At 43.8% G+C, this 18,855-nt stretch overlaps 1 protein-coding gene across 4 annotated transcripts in view; it reads right to left on the bottom strand.

The window, feature by feature from the left end:
- The window catches only part of kirrel1a (kirre like nephrin family adhesion molecule 1a), a 49,294-nt gene that overhangs the window by 25,997 nt on the left and 4,442 nt on the right, over window positions 1-18,855 (bottom strand). For all 4 annotated transcript variants that reach the window (XR_004654566.1, XM_034856724.1, XM_034856722.1 and 1 more), the window contains exons 2-10: window positions 9,582-9,731; window positions 5,226-5,375; window positions 4,993-5,150; window positions 4,721-4,871; window positions 4,265-4,370; window positions 3,697-3,845; window positions 3,402-3,529; window positions 1,304-1,430; window positions 924-1,024 (exon numbers count right to left, since the gene is read on the bottom strand). Coding sequence is in view for 3 of the 4 variants with exons in the window: in XM_034856724.1 (XP_034712615.1) it covers window positions 924-1,024; window positions 1,304-1,430; window positions 3,402-3,529; window positions 3,697-3,845; window positions 4,265-4,370; window positions 4,721-4,871; window positions 4,993-5,150; window positions 5,226-5,375; window positions 9,582-9,731 (1,220 nt within the window). In the remaining variant the exon portion in view is untranslated. The remainder of the gene's footprint in view (window positions 1-923; window positions 1,025-1,303; window positions 1,431-3,401; window positions 3,530-3,696; window positions 3,846-4,264; window positions 4,371-4,720; window positions 4,872-4,992; window positions 5,151-5,225; window positions 5,376-9,581; window positions 9,732-18,855) is intronic.

Raw genomic sequence — 18,855 nt, forward strand, 5'->3', positions numbered from 1 at the left:
GATGTGGGGGACAAGTGTCTTTTTTTTCTTCTTCAAATAGAGCTATATTAACACTTCTCTGTTGTACCCTATACAGTAAATCATTAGCTCAAACACATACTGTATGACAATATGACTGAAATAGACCCTATGAATCTACATGAAGTACACACTCACATGTAAACACACATTGTGCGTGTTGTGCTATAAAAAGTTTGTATGTTTCTGCAGACTGAAGTGTGTGTGGGGGAGGGTGAACTGAGCTGGCGAGAATCTTGCACATTCTCTGACTTTAAAGCCACTAAAAGCAGTTGTATTATTCAGCATTGAAGTACTGTACTGGGGCGAGTTAATTATGCATAAACCCACATGTTCGTATAATCTGCCCACTTATTCCAGAGAATCATAATCTCTTGGCTGTGGCGTTTACTGGGACAACTGTTCCTCTCCCCTTCTTTATATTTTATAAATCTTTTTCTGTCCCAACCTCTGCCGCTTGCATTAGAAGCACGCACTGAGTCAGGATGGGTCAGTCACACAGGCCCTACTACTACTGTGATACATCTGAGTGGAGACAGCATTCGGGCTGATTTCTGACGCAGGAGCTAAAAGAGGACCGGCTTAGTGTTAGTGTTGGTTTGTTTACGTGATGGGATGGAGGGAAATTCTGAGAGTTTAAGGGTGAGTCACCACTCAAAAAGAAAAGGGGGACAGTGCCTAAGAGCATTTACCGTGTAAGAGTGGAGCCATTTGGGAAAAAGATGGTATAGTAACAGTAAATTACAAATCTCTGTCAGACTAAAAGGTACAACTATGTGCTCTTTGCTTATCCTTGTTTGTCAGTTTTTGGTCTAAATAATTGATTCCCTGCCAAAATGTGGACAATTCTTATTGTGGCTTTGGCGACAGAAATGTTTCATAGCACTGGTTTATATTCCACTTACAATCTTATCAGGAGGAGGTGTACTGGCTATGTAGCATTTCACCTCTCCTCTCTCCCCTTTCACCGCATACTGGACTGGATCGCTGGAGATGATGGGGGGACCTGCATTGGCCGAAAACAAGAGGATGTGTGAGTGTATGTGAAGGAAATAAATAAAATAAATGATACGTAAAATACGACAAGCTGCAAAAATCATATCCAAGCCTGGGGTATTTTGTTAGAACATTGTCTTTACCCAGCCTGTTCACGAGGAATTGTATTATTTTCAAAATAAATGGCCACCACTTTGGACATAACATTTCTGACAGGCTGACCTTTTAGAAAGTACATGCTTTTCATCTACGAGCAGTGACGCATTAAACTGTGTGGATGTTTTCTGACCGTTGACAGTGAGTGTGACCTCAGTCTCTCCTACTCCAATCCGTGGGACGATGGCTTTACATACATACTGTCCGGCATCGGCTTGGCTCACCGACTTCAGATACAGCTGGTTGCTGTTGCTTAGAACCTGTCGGGAAAGAATACACGTATAAACAAGACAATTCTTCTAAACAATGGGGTTAAACAAACTAAAACCCCATATGTAAATAATTAGAAGAGAGGCTAATACTATTGAATGTCCATGTTGCATGTCTGCACATCTGGTCTTATTTGAGTATATGTGTTTATAGTCTATATCCAAGACGTCCGCTACCTTACGCTTTCTTTGTGTTGCTGTTCTAACCTACGGTGGATTTCTGAGGACTATGGTCAACTACTACTCAGATCTCTGCAGGGTAAATCCAGACTGAGTTTTATGTCCCACCAAACCAAGTTCCTTCCCGAGGCAATTTTGTAGAGGCACCGTGGCTGATCTGTCCGGTGCTTAGCGCCACCCAAGACAATTGTGATTGGTTTAAAGAAATGTCAATAAACCTGTGCAAGTTTTTCTCCCATCACAAAATGCTGTGTGGACTAGCCACACCCTCCTCCTACAGGGCTGTGGAAGAAGGTCTGGCAATGCAAGACGTGTGTGTTTATAATACTCAAGCTTTCTAGTACTCAAGACCGGTCTTGGTCTCAAGACCATTCTTGACGGTCTTGGTCTTGACTCGGAATTAATAGGAATCAGGATTTTATTTTTAAGATTGGTCAGACCACAACTGCAGGGATATCACTAAACTACCTGTGCATTGTCTAATTTTATGTGTTAACATCATTACTGGGATTGGATGTAACACCTCCTGCTTCAAATGCAAGCAATACCTTGGCTCATCTCTAATTTGAAAAGTGTAATTGTTAATCCCCGCTCCCCACCCCCCTTTACATGCACTCCCATGAAAGTGAATGCCGGAGGCAGGAGAACCTTTGGCTGTCTGGCACTGGACTGGTCTTGGTCTTGAATCAGTCACACCCTGCCTTGTCATGGTCTCGGCCTTGACTTGGTCTCAAACCCTCAAAGTCTTAGACTTGTCTCAGCACACTCTGGTCTTGGTGATGACTTGGTCTCGGTTTAGGTAGTCTTGATTACAACACTGATTCTGACCCTAACTGGCTAACAATGCAAACTTGCACAGTCGTTTTTAATATATCACAAAGGTTTTGCAGTTGCCTAGCAACCACACCTGAAAATTAGCTGTGGGAAAATGATGGCTAAATATGTAACCACTTGGAGAGAGAGAGAGATACCTGAACAATACTGATTACATATATGTAGGTGTAAGTCAGTCCATGGTTTGCTAAGGCAGATTGTGATGAAGCAGCCTTCATTTACTGTGCTGAAACTGTCTTCTCTTTAGTCATCTCCAAAACCTTTTGAACTGTAGTTGTAGTTTAATGAGCCAGTGGCCAAATCAACAAACAACAATGCTCACATACACATATTAGCCATGTCTTTAGCTTCTGGCTGGTGTGCAGAGTAATTGTTACAAAGAAAATTGTTGTGGTTAAAGAAAAAAGTTTGACATTTTGCAAAATATTCTTATTCCTTTTCTTGTTGAGAGTTAAATGATTCCACTCTCATGTCTGTGCTGTAAATATGAAACCAGAGCCAGCAGACAATTAGCTTAGCTTAGTATAAAGACTGCAAACAGTAGGACACAGCTAGCTCCTGGATCTATCCAATGGTAACAAAAGCCACCTACTAGCGAAAGCAAATCAATGCATAAACAACTGTAAAACCACAAAGTCATCAACAACAGTCAGCAAAGACATAAGTTGTTGATGTTAAGTTGCTGGTAAGCGGATTAAGTTACATGACTATATTACAGACATTTCATTTTAAAAATGTAATCTGACTTTAAAAGATAAAGGGAATATAAGATAAAAGGAGAAGTGAAATTGAGAGAAATGTCAGAAGAAAAAAAAAAAAAAACATCTACAGACCAGATATTGTTCCTGAATGACAGGCTGCTTTTGTAAACTCGGGAGAAGAAAGTGCGAAGCGTAAAAATAGTGTAAATATCAAAGCCGAGGATAGAGTGGGCTCCTAGCTTCTTACCATGTTTGAACCTTTTTTGAACCAGGTGAGTGTGAGCGGAGGGTTTCCGGCCCATTTGCAGTTAAGCGTGACATCAGAGTCAACATCTACAGTCTTTGGCTGCGGCTCAACCAACAGAATGGGACCGACTGGAGACACAGAAACAGAGAGAGATGTTCTTTGTTGTGTATGAGTAATAATGCGGCAAGACCAAAGGGGGGAAGAGGACAAAGACACACAACATTGGTGTGTGTTTATCCCTCTGACTCCACACTGTAGTGGGTGAACAAGGTGAGCTGAGTATTGTGTGACTCACAGTGAACGTCTACCAGGATGCTGACATTGGTCTTTCCCACAGCGTTGAAAACCAGACAGGAGACAGGCTCGGTGAAGAAGGAGTGGTCGGCCTTGGTGGTGAACACACTCTCCCTGGCACCCTGCAGCACCACGCCCCCTTTAGCCCAACTAGGGGTTCAAACGTTATGCATACAGTGAAAATAACATACACACCCTGGAACAACATATGTGACATACTTTATAGCTAAAGTTGGGCACCAAAAACCAGTTCCAAATCAGAATCAATTCCAAAATGCCAAGAACCGGGAACCCGTCAGTGAAAAATAAATAACAAAAAAGACATAATGTCGCTCGTGAAGCAACGTCTGGAGAAGGATGTGAATGAAATGTTGTTTTCAAGGCCACTGGCTGATTGTATATGGCCCTACGTATGTTTGACCCTGTGTCCTTTTTAGGGGGTCAGAGTACAGTAAATAAAAGAATGAAAAGACGTTTTAGTCATATATTTGTTTACCAAACAGAAATACTACATTTTGGTCTTACAAGGCCTAGGGATAATGACAATGTGCTTGCTTGTGGATGCAGACCTGTAGCCCATAATAGGGGGGTTGGCGTGAGCCTGGCAGGTGAAAGTGACCCTGTCCCCCTCCAGGACAGAGCGAGGCTCAATGGACAAGGTCACTGTCGGTGAATCTGGAAGAGAGTGAGAGAGAGAAAGAGAGACTCACATAACAATAGCGGTATTTACATCTAATGTATGCTGCAATCTGGAGGACTGTTTGATGCAAAATGGCTGCCATGCATTACTCAGTAATAAAGCTATAAAACATTCAACGGCTGGCAGATGTTTTATTTTTCAAAATATGATTCAAAGTTGTTTTTAATTAGTCTGAAATGTTAACAAGTAATTTATGTAGTAATTGTTGTAATAATATATTGTGATAAAAACTGCATCGTATCAATTGTAATGTAATATGTGTAATGTTTTTTTGTTACAAATCAATGATAGTTCTTCTCTGTGTCTATGTTATTGAATTGCTTACGGTGTACGTTGAGGGTGACGGTTGTGCTTTTGCCGGTGGGAACAGCCAGGTTGGTGGCCACACAGCTGTAGTTCCTCCCAGTGTCAGTGTCGACGGGGTGGATGGGCAGGTAGCTCCGTGTGGTCACCCTCTTCCTGTCTGCAAGCACCTCCTGATGAACGAGGGCGGAGAGATATTGATGTAACATTTACACAACAGATAAGCACTCTAATGGTTAATGTGACTTTGTGAATGGGTGTGGTGAACGTGGTATGTTAGCATTTTGGATGTACCGTAGTACTGGCAGCCCCCTCCACGGGCAGACCATCTTTAAGCCACTCGATCGTAGAAGGGGGTTTAGCCCCTCGAGACACACAGCTCAGGTTGTAGGACTCCCCCGCATTCAGCAACACCTCCGGACCCCCATCGATCACCGGGTTGTCTGGGGGGACTGGAGCAGGAGAGGAGTGTTAGAAACACATAATGTAGAAGATGTGAGCACTGAGACACACGTGCACAAACGTACTGAGGACTGTGAGTTTGGCCCTCCTGGACCTCAGGGCAGCATCAGGGGCCTGGCACTCGTACAGGGAGTCATCAGACAGATCGGCTGATAGGATCTCCAGGTTGTACTGGCCCAACTCCTGCACACGCAGCACGCGGTATCTGGGCCAGGCTGGGAGACAGACACACACACACACACACACACACACACAGAGAGAGACAGACAGTTAGTTATAGCTTCACATTTCTTCACTGAAAAAAATCTTAAATTGCTAATCGCAATCTTCGGCTTTTTCCTATTGTTTTTGTTGTCTTTTGTGCTAACGATAGCTGAAGGTGAATTCATATTTGTACTTTCTGATACTAACTGCTAATTTGTCACGTCTCAGGATCTCCACATACCCATGTGGTTTGTATAAGAGTTTGAAAAAAATGAGACACCACGCTGCATGCTGTTAAGAAAACATCAAGCCTGTGTCATAGATGAATCAAAAATCTGACTTTTTGGTTAACAGACTAAATGACATCAGAGAGATGTATGGCCACATGATGTGTTAGATATACACAAACGCATGTTCAAACAAACACATTCACACAATGCACACACATTCAACCCAGCCTCTCCAATCCTCCCTTCCCCCATCCGCCACACAGCCCAGCTGTGTCGCTGCTGTACATTCTCGCCATTAGGTGGCATCCATGCTCTCTCTCACCAGCAGGGGGAAAAGATGAATGCATCATGACAGCAACATTTTAGAGGACTCAAATCGACTCTTGTCCGTGGTGCAGAATTCATGTTTGCTGCCTAGACGTAGATTACACGTGAAATTCTCTATGTCGTTTCCATGTGCATCCTCCTGACTGAGCTCTGATGCTTGCCTAACCTTTGGGCGTCCTTGTTTCTGCATGCATTTGCATGTGTAATGTTGAGAGTGTTAAAAGCGTATGAAAAGCCCAGAGAACGAGGGAGGAGGGGGGCAGAGGGACAGAGCCTCACACACAAACACACGGGTGTTTGTGTGCATGAAGCGGTCAGTGTTCATTCAGGTTTTTATTTTTAAAAGCTTTGGCTTGAAGCACCGGACCCTTACAGTAACAATATGTTTCAAAGAAAAGGAGGGAGGAAAGGAGAAAGGGAGGGAGGGACAGGAAGAATGGACGGACGCAGAGTAGGAGAGAAAGAAGGGACAGGAGGGTTGACAGGAAGAGGAGAGCATGAACCGAGAGTGTGTCGAGCAAGATGAGGGTAAAGAGAGAGAAAGAGAGACAAGGTAGAGAAGTTAAATGAAGAATAGAAGAGAGGGCGCAGTAAAACATAGGCAGCTGAAAGAAGAACAAAAGGGACAGAAAGGAAGAAGAAGCTGAGATGAGGCGGTCACAGAGGAATAGCATGAAAAGAGAGGAGAGGAGAGGAGAGGTTTTTGGTTTTAAAAGTCCCTTTATTGGACCATTTTCAGATAAGATTCATAATCACAGAAAATCAACATGCATAAAACAAGACAAAACCAAACTAAACAAAATTTGAAACCAAATACTATCAATATAAACTTTGTGCTGTTTCCAATCAAAACTGACCACCAACTCTCCATCCTCCCTCACAGAGCATTACACTCCCCTTACAGCTCACAAACAACTGAAAAGCAGCAACTTGTCCATGGGCACTGGCTCTACACTACCCGCTCCCTGTGCCCTGTTTCTGCGTGTTAGCCAGATGGCCAATTTTGCCGTAGCAAACAAAAAGTTATGAAAGCAAGCAATAAAATGTGAACGGAGAGGAGAGGAGAGGATGATTACAAAGGCCTGAGTAAGGTTTAAAATATTTTTTTTATTCGTAGCGTACAGAAGACGGGAAGATGGTATGGGAGAGTACAATAATAAGAAATAAAAGGAAGGGAATATTTACACATATATATTTATTTAAAAACAGAATATTAAAGCACATAGTCTGGGGGAAAACAACAGCAACGTCAACAAAAAACAAGGGAACAGCATGTCAAAGATGATGCGGTCTCCCTGTGGACCAATCAGTTAAAAATGGCCACTTGTTTTGACCAGTAATATCACAGCCCCCCTTCAGGCTATACAGTGCAATTCTGAAAATGCTGCCACAGCGATGACATGCATCATTCCCCTCAAATTTTGTAAAAGTCGGACAAGCTTTGATTGTGGTTGTTGACACACAGACAACAAGAGACTTAATAAATCCCACTTAAGGGACAAAATGCTAAGACAAACCGGAGTGAACAGTAAGGGCGGCTGCATAACAGAATGAGGACTGCATGTACGTCATGTATGTTTCAATGAAATGGCCTTTCAAAATATTCTTTTTATAGAGGGTTTTCATCGATGTCACGTTCTGGGCAGTAACCTTTAAGTGAATGAAGCCATGTCTAAACAAGAGAAAAGCATCCAAGATGCAAAGGCATGTAGGGAAGGACTTGGACCACAAGAAAATACAGTTTATTGGCGGTGCAGATCCCTACAAGTTGGCTCCCTCTTTTTGGACCCATGACGAACCGTTCCTGTATGATTCTTCCTTCAGTTGCATATCCCAATATAGTCAATTACATGTTTTTCTCGCCAAGCCCATACACAGTTCTTCAAAGGTTTGGAGGCCTATAACCAGATGGTGTGTTGATGGGTGAGGGAGACGCAGTACCAAGTCATTAACAACCATTGTGTTGTGAAGGCCAAAGTAAGTAATGCAACAACGTCTTTAATCAACCGAACCTTAACTGTATGACATCATTGCGATATTCTACATGTCGCCAAGTGACTCTCAATCATTTTTCAAAGAGCCCCAGTTGGCTTTCTACACTACCTGAGTGAGTTTGAGCTGTCTGACCTATTGGTACAACCTAAAACAAGTCAATAATAACCATTTTCCTTGACGACGTTTGGGATCTACTTCAGTGCCTGTGCTTTGTTGTGATGCGGAGTACCTCTATACGGAATACCTGCGTGAAAACCCTCTATAACAGATATTAGCCGGTCAGTGTCACCCACTGCAGACATGACAGCGGTGATGATGTGATGCTCCTCAACCAAGTGGAAGAGTGTCAGTCTGTAAAATGGGCCAGAGGGAGCTTTGCTGTTTCCCATCAAGCATTGGGTGATATGTGTAGAAAGGTGGCCAAAGTTAACATCAACCTAAATAAGTGCACAGTTTGTCACAACATGGTTTGATGGGGCAGCCGCTCTCTCGGCCAAAACTGCTTTGCTGGCTCAATCTAGCTGTAACTACAAAAATATGTTGTCAGCATACATTAGACATCACAGTTACATACACGCAATGTTGTACTGGGTGAGTGTGTCACTGTCATTAAAAATGCTGCGAGACAGTGCATACAGGAAAACCAAATTAAACATTAGAGATGATTTGAGAAGAAAATTATTTTTGGTCATAGTGCAACATTTAGCCCAGGGCTAGGAAATGGAAGCATGCCCTGTGCAGTCCGTGGCTGGTAGTTTAGTGGTTAATGCTCAAAGCACCACTGTGCCGCCTCATAAAGCTGCAAGCATGGCTGTGGACTCTTAGTCTTGTTTTATGTTAGCTGAGTTACTCCAAAGTCTATCCAGATACCCCCTGGTAACTGCAGAAATATGCCTTGAGATACAAGATATAAGAGTTGTAATGTGGTTGCCTTTTCTACTCTGTCATCATGACGTCTCACCCTTCTTTACTGAGATCGGTAGCACCATCTCATCCAAGATGGCTCATAGGGATTATTTTTAACTTGAAGATTTAAACATCTAATTTACATTAAAGGCGGATACAAATACATTTAATTATAATTATTATGTACAACCTAACCCAAATAACAGACTAGGAGGAGTAACAACTGTATCAGTCCAATTAAGAGATATTTTGATGATGAGTAAAAACTTTTGAATTCTAAATGTTTAATTTATTTACTTACTTCCTTTCACGTTTGTGTCCATTTAAATGAGGTCGTTGTATGTCTGTTCTGCATTTATTTGTGCTTGATGTCACGGTTTTGGTCATCTTGGGAGGATGCTTGAGGCGGCAATCAGGGGTGGGATGGGGATTATACTAAAATAATTTCATGTGTTGATTTTGTGATTTAAACTGCAAATTTCCAATAAACATAAGTTAAAAACATTTATTTTAAATGTCTTCCCTCTGCATCTAGAATGTGTCAGAAGAAGTTAAACATGTAAATGGTGAGCTGTCTTAAAGAGTACCAGAAAGAACTTAAGGCCTTCAGAACATTTCCACCGCTTTAAACACGCAGCAAGAAATGTTGCCTATCAGCAACTCCAATCCAAAAGTATCAGCATCAGCTTTGAAAAAGCCATCGTAGTCACAGACTGAACAGAGTGAAGGAAGCCTGAGAGAGGCTGTATGATGTCTCACCCTGGAGGTCCTCGCCGATGCCCAGAGCCAAGCCATCTTTGGTCCACTGAACAATGCCTGAGTAGTTGAAGACAACACAGGACAGGATCACCCTCTGGCCCCGCACCACCGACTGGTCTGCCGGCTCCTGAGAGAACCTCGCTGTCCACACTGGAGAGAAAGATAGAAAATTGGGAGAAACAGAGGGGTTAATTTAGGGACATCCTCATTAAATTGTTTTACTTTCTAAACTCTGCCAGTGTGCTACTGTAAAATCCTTCCAACCACGCAGCATATTATTGCATCTGTGGTGTTATGGTTAATTGATTGAAAACTGCATTCCCCTAGCAGAAACGGAATGCCATCTTTGATCCCACATTGGCTTGCGGTCGTTAAAATAATGGCATGGAAAGACGGAGGTGTCAAAGGAGAGGGAATCAGAACAGAGTTAGAGAAGAAGAAGAAGAAGAAGAAGAAAGAGAAAGAGAATGAAAGAAGACACGGAGGTGGTTTAACGCTGACTCAGTAGAGAAGAGCAGGGAGATCAAACAGGCAACTTCAGCCATAGGGTTTCTCACACCCCTTTTCTTCTTCTAGTTCCAGACCTTTATTTCTTCAAAACTCTCTGGCCCTCCCTCTGTTTCTCCCTTCTTCATTCCTCCCTATGAGTCATCTCCAAAGCTTCCACTCCACAACTAAAACTACAGTGGTTGTCATTGTCTACTACACTCTCTCCCTTTAGTCTGCAGTCCACTCTTACAGCAGACAGACCAGCGGCATGCTGGCCCACCGACCGGCTGTCTAAAATGTGGGGAATAACCAGAAAAAAGAAACTCTGCTATTGTTTCACGCTGTATGATGACAAGTTGTAATTAGCTGTCCCTTGAAGACATGACACCCGTACAATAGAGGAGAGGCGATCACCGTGGAGGATTTGCATCTTGCTTTAAATTTCCATTCTTTCCATTCTGTCTCTTGCTTCCATTTTTCTCCCCTCTCCCACTTGTTATTTCAAGGAATCTTGTACTGTGGATCATTAACCCGATGCTGCGTAGTACACCCTCCTCATCCTCCAGCCATTACCTCTCTCCTTCCATTCTCTCTCTATAATGTTGTATGTCCTTTATCCAAATTGCTTTGCTTCACTCTGTGCTTTTCCCCCAATATGTATGCATCCCCACTCGCCTCCTTCACTTTGTACATCTATAATGCTGTCTATGAATGTCCTTTTGCCTGCACTGATTTTCCTCTACCTCTCCTCCACTGTATGGACCTTTCTATATACATATATAATGCTGTATATGTCCTTTTACCCATAATGCTTTCTATTTCTGTGTTCCTCCTCCTCGCTGGTTGGAAGGGGGTTAGAGGCGGACTGTCACAACTCATTTATCACATTAAATATCAGCCCTCCAGCACTTTCTTTCTCCCTCTCTTTCTCATTCCCCCATCTCTCTCTTCTCTCACTTTTTCCCTCACTTCCTTTTTTTCACCTCCTACCATTTACATCTCTCCTTCTCACTTGTGTCTCAACTTTTTTTTATCTCACCCCCCCCCCGTTTCCCGTACACTCCCTCTCTCATTCCCTCACACATTCTCCCTCTGAGCCCTCCAGCTCTTTTCTGAAGGTTCCCATCTCTCTCACTATTTTTTAACAACTGCCATATGCCTCTGCACCCCACCTACTGCCTCGCATAATGACCCTCGGCCCCTATCCCTCACGTTTCCCCCTCTCTTTTATATACACAGACATGCACTTTCCCCTTATCATGTCAGATTTGATGTGATTTGCAGTCGTACAATATGCCTGATAATACAAAAGAACCCAGTCATGCAAAAATATTTCCTTACCAATCATAACAATGGCTTCTGACAGTGCAGCACATTAATATTCTGAAGATAAAGGAGATGTGTGAGGATACACAGTGAAAAGGGAATCAGATGCACATGGAGATCTGAGACACGCATACTTAGAATTATTTAGTACTGAACCAAAAATAATAATAGCGGACCGTAATTTGCTCCCTGAGGAACACCCAAATGAACTGGAATAAACAAAGCAAACAACAGAGCAACAATGATTGGCTATGAAAAGTTGGGAAGTAAAAGTCATGTCATATAAGTAAAAAAGCCTTCAACTGTAAACATTGAGAAAAAGCACCACAAGATTGCATGTTTTCACCAGCCAGAAACCACCATAGCTCAACAAAATGTCTTAGAAACGGGTTAGTTCATTTCACTTCCTTAATATTTCTCAATGATCCTCTTACTATGAGGGATGGAGTCCAACATTAATATATAATTTTCTTCCAAAGTTGGAATACTTTTTGGTTATTTAGAAAGTAGAAATTCACCGATTTGAAGTGGGCGGGGCTCAGTTGGAAATAAGTAATAAATAATACTTTTGTCCCGAAAATTTTATTGTTGCTCGTTTTATTAATTTTGTCTGAGCTTTTCACAAGTCGTGTATCATTGTCAAGCAAATTTCAAGCAAAATTGTGGCAAAAAATCTAAATACCAATAATTTCTTCAGTTTCAGGGTTTCGCCGCTGTCGGTGCTCGGGCCCTAATTAAGCGCGTTTCCATTAAATGGTTTGGCGCTAAACCACCACCAGCAAGCGTTAAAACAAAATTCCGGAAGTTTTATATAAATTGTTAATTCTAACCAGCCTTTCTAATGTGATACTTTAAAATGTGCATGAAGATTCGTTAATGAAAACACAGCTACTGAAAACCGCTGTCAGCTACTGTTGAAAACATGTTTTACAGCTGTGAAAACCAACAAAGTTAGCTGAAAGGTGCTAAAAAGCTCCATGTACCTGAGAGGGAGCACATAGTCTGCAGATTAATTGTCACATATGCACTGAGCCTATTATAGCAAACACATATGGCATTGATGAAGTAGTAATTAAGGAAGATCATTTATTGTAAGGTAGATATTACTGAAAAACTAACCTTATAAACAATACGTTATTTTCAAGAGTATAGATTTGCGCTTTCATTTCTTGTATACACCCTAATTTGATACAACCCGCATTCATCTAATCGCAATTACTGGAATGTACAATGTAGGTTCATACTATCTTAAAAAGCATAACAAGACTTTTCCCAGATATACATGGGTGTAAAGAGAGTTTAGCTGGGTTTAAACTAACACACAACCTTGACAGTAGCCCGAGGGCAAGCAAATCCTTTCCTCCACCACCTCAGATATGTTAGCTGGAGGTATTCCCTCAACTGCCTCAGTAAACCACAAACATAATCCAAACTGAACACTCTTGAGTATTCAGTACTCTACACAATCTGCAGCGAAAACACCCATGCAAAAAGGCTGAGGTCTGAAAACACTGACTCATTTCAACATGTGCTCATCGCCTTCTGATTTCCATATTACCCAGTTAACACTTGTCAACATGACGAGTATGTGCTTGTGTGCGCGTGTGTCTGTGTGTTTAACGAAGGAAATCTACACGCAGCGAGCAGTCAGAGCAAAGGCAGGACAAGAAAGCTTATGCGAGGGAGCTTGTGTTCTTTCATTATGTGGGTTATGCTGCAGTGACAAATTTAGAGTGTGTCCTGATTTCCTTGAGTCACTGATCCCCAAGATACCACCGGGAGACTCCGAGCACTCTGTCCACACAAACGCCACGATCACAAAGAGCTGCAACCATGACCACATGCACTGGGACGCACACACACAAACAAAAACAGGCGCTACAGATGACCTAACCTTCACCACATGGGCTAACAATTTCCTGTCAACACAAACAAAACCACAGCCCCAAACATATAATTCACACGTACAAGGCGGTTTCCAGAACATGGATTAAACCACAACTCTGGCCTAAACCGTCAAGCCAGCGGAGCATCTCCATCTCCATTGGGAAATGGTCTCAGTTTAGTCTAGGATTAAGTACAGCCCTAGTCAAAGTTTGTGAAGGGATTAGGGTTAAACTGGAGCCTAGGACAACAGCCCTGCAGACACTGTGACACCAACCTCGGTTTGTCAAAGCAGACACAAAGCCAAAGGCGAGCACGCACAGCTTGGCCGGGTGACTCACCAAAAGCATGGCCACACGCCGCCATAGTGTGAACCACCACAGCAATTTAGCCCAAGAGCACATCTCGCACCATGCAATGGGGTTTTATTATCAAGGTAATGAACCGTCAATTTGTTGCTGAAAAGTACTGAAAGGGTATATGCATGCAATGATGTGTGGAGCTATTTTAAGTATGGGTGCTGCTCATATGCCCTGCATTTCTTAATGTGCCACACACCCTGCTGTTAGGTGGTGAATGTCAAAGCTTGCTTTACAGCATTTAGATGCAGGCTTGCCTCGCCTCTGTCTGTCTATGGGACAGGAGACGAGTGATGCCATGCCGTAGAGGGTTCTGGGAAAGGTTCACTGACGGCATTCAGTCTCATTAAATCAGATGCTATTAAGTAAAAAGGCATTTGTATGGATTGTTATGCTTCGATCTAATTATCTTTGTGTCTGGCCCTCCCTGTACCCCTCTGTACCCCTCTAACAAAGTCCCCCTGCCTTCCTCTCCCTCGCTCCTCTCCAGCCAATCCCACGCTTCGGCTGGATCACAGACTTGCATCACCATAGCAACAGCTGACGTGTAAAGTAACTGCCCCAAAAAAAAAAGTTTTCTGTACGAGCGTGTCTGCAAGCGTACAGGCGTATGTGCATCTGTGTGTATGATGAAATCTTCCCCAGTGCTTGGTACACCCATTTTTTTAAGATTTTTTTTTTTTTCAATGACCTCATCCTCCCTCCACCTATCCAATTAATAGTCAGGCGGCCGCACTGGCCTCTCATTATTTCATCTTTCTCAACCCCCCCCTCACTGTTAGTCAATCAGTTCTAAATGGATTTTGCTATCTGTCTAATTCCATATTGCCGCTGCGGGTGGCCGATGTGTTAGTGTTATGGAGGGGCTGCCTGACAATGAGATGCAGGAATCGGGGAACAAAGAGACGGCGAGGTCCACAGACACAGAGCTGCGAAGTGTAACGGAGGAGGATGACATCATTGTTTCAGGACAAAGTTGCAGCCACAGGAGTCATGCAGTCGATGCTGTTCTCCGAATATTACTGAAAATACATTTGGGCGTCAGTCCGTCAGTCAGTCCGTGCACTGACGGATGTGTCATTGTGTTCAGTGTTTGTTTTTTTCAGATTTGGATCAGAAAGCTAGATTTTGTTGTCAATGAATGTTTTTTCAGCCAAGTAATCAATAAATCAACCAATCATTTCAACTCTAAAATCTATATGTGTACGAGTGTATGCAGTTCCTGCCTGTGTTTATGTGGCTGTGGGACTTCTACCATCTACCTATCTGTGCCTGCCTTTTCTCAACAACATGGTCACCTGGCAGGGCAGCCCAAATAACCCATAACCATGGCGAAGGCGCTATAGGAAGTAACAACAGACATACTGTAGATGGATTGGAGCGAGGAGTGAAAGGAGGCGACCCACTGAGCCCACTGACACCGTGTCACTCAAACACAAAGGTGACTCCTGGAGGTGGGGACGGAGCCGAGGGAAGATCTGGGCCGAGGGGAGAAAGATCCAGAAAGAGAAAGACACCGACTCGTTCCTTTGTTTGCCGCATTGTCTGGCTGCTCGCTCCCTTCCTCTGTCACCTTACCTTGCCGTCCTCCCCCTTACTAGCAGTCAGCGACCTCTCTCTTTATTCATCTCTTTTGTGGCCTTGCCCCTTTCTCATTACCTATTCACTTCCTTTTGTCCACCAGGCAACTACTCAGAATTGATCACTCCCCCTTCGTCCCTCCGCCGACCACCTTATTCCCTTCTTGGGCTACCTTTCCACCTTTAAGCATGTCTGCTTCTCTTTCCCTCCATTACGCCTCACTTTCATTCCTTCTGTCAATTACTATCAAAATGGTTGCTGTGGAAACGTGTTTATTTGAGAATGGCGGGAGAAAAATCATGTCAGCGCTTTGTCTGTCCATTTTGATACTAACGTGAGCGCATATGCTCCAGTCAAGGTGCGCACAACACTCAATTTTCCATAAATGTGTGTGTGTGTGTGTGTGTGTGTGTGTGTGTGTGTGTGTGTGCGTGTGTGCCACCCTTCCATTCTCTGAGGCTCCCCTCATACACACATTTCACATCTCAAGAGCTTTATTTGTACCAAACCTCTGTTACAGACATTGTTACCATAGCTACAGCCAGTAAGGACCACTGACACAATGACAGACACAGTGGCCATGGCAACCCCAGGATCAGTAGTGGTGGGTAATATGATAATTCACGGACGAGGCATCTGACACATTACGGGCAACATGAATATGCTCAGGCGCTGGGAAGCCGGCCCGTCGCTGGTAATCCACGAGCCTTTGTGCGGCTAACATGCTGTGCAGCTGACAAAGAATACTCTGCTGTAACCAAGGGTGACCAGAACTAACAATAGCCGTCCTCTGGATAAGCTGGACAAGGGGATACATACATTCCAGGCTGCTTCTCTCTGCAGTAGTGTGCTGGGTAGCTTGTAGCGCAGGGGTCGCCACAGAATTCAACTGGCACAATCAATAACATAATAAATCAATAATGGCAAAAGGCAGTAGTTCCCTATTGATTTGTGGCAGCGACCCATTCCTAAGTCCACTCCGTCTCTAAATGCCACGTGATCCAGCACGTTAACATCTGCACCATCAGCTGTGACAGCTTTCAGATGGTGCGCCGATCCACTTCCCGTTACAGTACGCCATGGTAATGGAATCCAGCAGGACTATTTTACAAGCAGCGTCCCATCGATAAATCACCTCCTCCAAGGTCTGCTTTAATTCAATCCAGTGTAATCTCATTTTATTGGTATGTACTGTAGCTTCGTGCAATGTCATCTGTCGCAAACTATCCAATAAAAGCCCGGGGCCTTGACCTCCTGGAGCAAAGTAATATTCATACGGAGCCCCTCGCCAATACTGTGATCAGTTCATACTGTCATTTTGAAGAGGCGACTTCTTTGTTGATAGCAAACACACACACTTAAAGACTAGACAACAAAGTGAACGGGGGTGTTAATAAATCTTGGTTGAGTATTGTAGACTTTTACATTTTAAAGCCTTTGGATTCGACAAATACAGCTTGTAGCGTAGAGTTGGTCTGGTGCTGTTGTTCACAGTTTGGGCTAGGACATTTAAATTCAATTCAATTCAATTCAATTGTATTTATATAGCGTCAAATCACAACAACAGTTATCTCATTGGGCTTTTCATAATAGAGCAGGTCTAGACCGTTCTCTGTGATGTTATTTACAGAAACCCAACAGTTAAAACATTAAATTGAATGGCCTGCATCCTATTATACAGCTATGGAAGGAACTGAACACTAACTGCAAAGGGCTGGGTGTCAGACACTTTTAAGGTATTGACCAAAATCACCCAGTACAATTAGTAAGTAGTATTGAAATGTTCAAACCATACCTGCATTCGACCCTTTGTGTACCCAGATTTAGAAAGAAAATTACTATTTATATGGCTTTCCTTGCATCCAGTCACTGCAAGCGTTATATTTGATGTGGTGTGTTGGCAGTTCAGCGTGTCGAGATGCTGCCATAAACACAATGGATAATGAATGAAGCAGATAAAAAAAGGTATCAAATGAAGTATTGGTATTTGTATCACTTTAAGGGTACTGGTGTACTTGTATTGTCATTTCTTTAAACGATACCTGCCATACAACTGTGAGCCAGGTCCTATCACCCAACATCAATGTTGGACCTCACTAGCGCTCTGATTGTTGAATGTGTGCAAATACCTGCAGCTAGGTTCCAAAATATTGTGGAGAGCCTGAAACCTGAAAACCTGTTACGGCAGAATATTAATGTCTATGGTCTACGTATTTTTAGCCATGTAGAAGTGGCTTCCATCAACTACACATGGCAAGATGTAAACTAGGTAAATCTGGAACTAAAACTATGGATATACTGAGTTAAGACAAGCCCTGAGGGTATATTAGGTTGACAGTGGCAGTCTTGGACAAAATAATGCATCTGCACAAAATGGTTTTAATGGCCGCCCTTAAAAGCCATTAATGATTACTACTACTAAGAGATGGCTCACTCATTACTCATAGTCGGCAAGCATTTAGCCTGCAGGCTGTTTTATTACATGACGACGAGGGGACGGCGAGCGTTGCCGTGCTGTGGTAACCGATTTGGTTGGACGGCTGACCCTAATGTTGTTATCGTAAGGGGAAGATGGATGGAGCGAGTCAAATCTCTCCGTCTATCGGCCCTGTCCCTGTAGAGGAGCACAAACTGGGAGAGCGGAGAAATGAAGTGACATCATCAGCGTCGGCCACATTCCTGCAGAGGGAGGGGGCGAGTGGAGAGGGGGAGACGAAGGAGGAGGAGGAGAATGTCCCAAAAGTTTTGAGGTTACAGGACCGACCTCCCCCCTCCCCCATCCCCTTAGACGCACACTCGCACACAAATGCATCTATTCTCCCTCCCTCTACTTGTGTGTGCACATGTTTTCCAGTGCACGTTTGTGTGTTTGTGTGTGTGTGTGTGTTACAGTACATGGGCTCCTCTTCCTCATCATGCGCTCCCTGTTTTAATTAATGTGCTTCTCCTCCTGTCCCCTCCCCCCCACTCATACCACCCCCTCCCCTCTCTTTCTCTCTCCACCGACCAGAGGAATGCAAGAACCACATCTGGAACTTATTAGAGAGCAAGAGAGAGAAAGGGGTAGATGGAAAGAGAAGGAGAAGTAATGGAGGGGGGGAGAGAGAAAAAAGAGATCGGAGGGGGAAAAAAAGAAGTCCAGGAGGGGACAGAAGGAGAGAAAAGAATGAACTTTGGTAAGCACGAAAAAGACTCATGTTGGGAAAGAAAACCAAAGAAGTGAAGAAGAAAGTTAACAGCTACACAGATTAATGCCAATTAACCTGGGAGGGGACGGGGGCGGGGGTAGGGGGGGGGGGGGGGGGGGGGGGGGGGGGGGGGGGGGGGGGGGGGGGGGGGGGGGGGGGGGGGGGGCTCTGCTGGCACCTCACATGTGGCTTCAACCACTCCAAATTCCAGCGCAATTGTAGCCTTTGAACCGCCCTGGACCATATACTGTCTGAATGAGCAGCTTCACTGTCCCCGCTGAGGAGGCAGTCAGGCCTGAGTAACAGTCCCTTTCTCTCTGCCGCTGGCCTCCCGACCACTCCTCCTCCTCCTCCTCCTCCTTGGTCCTCGTCCCTCTCTGCTCTCTCCTGGCTTGCTTTTCTTTTTATCCAGCAGACCCTCCTCCCACACTACAATACTATAATCCC

The sequence above is a fragment of the Etheostoma cragini genome, chromosome 19 (genome assembly GCF_013103735.1).
Source record: "Etheostoma cragini isolate CJK2018 chromosome 19, CSU_Ecrag_1.0, whole genome shotgun sequence".
Classification (NCBI taxonomy): Eukaryota; Metazoa; Chordata; class Actinopteri; order Perciformes; family Percidae; genus Etheostoma; species Etheostoma cragini.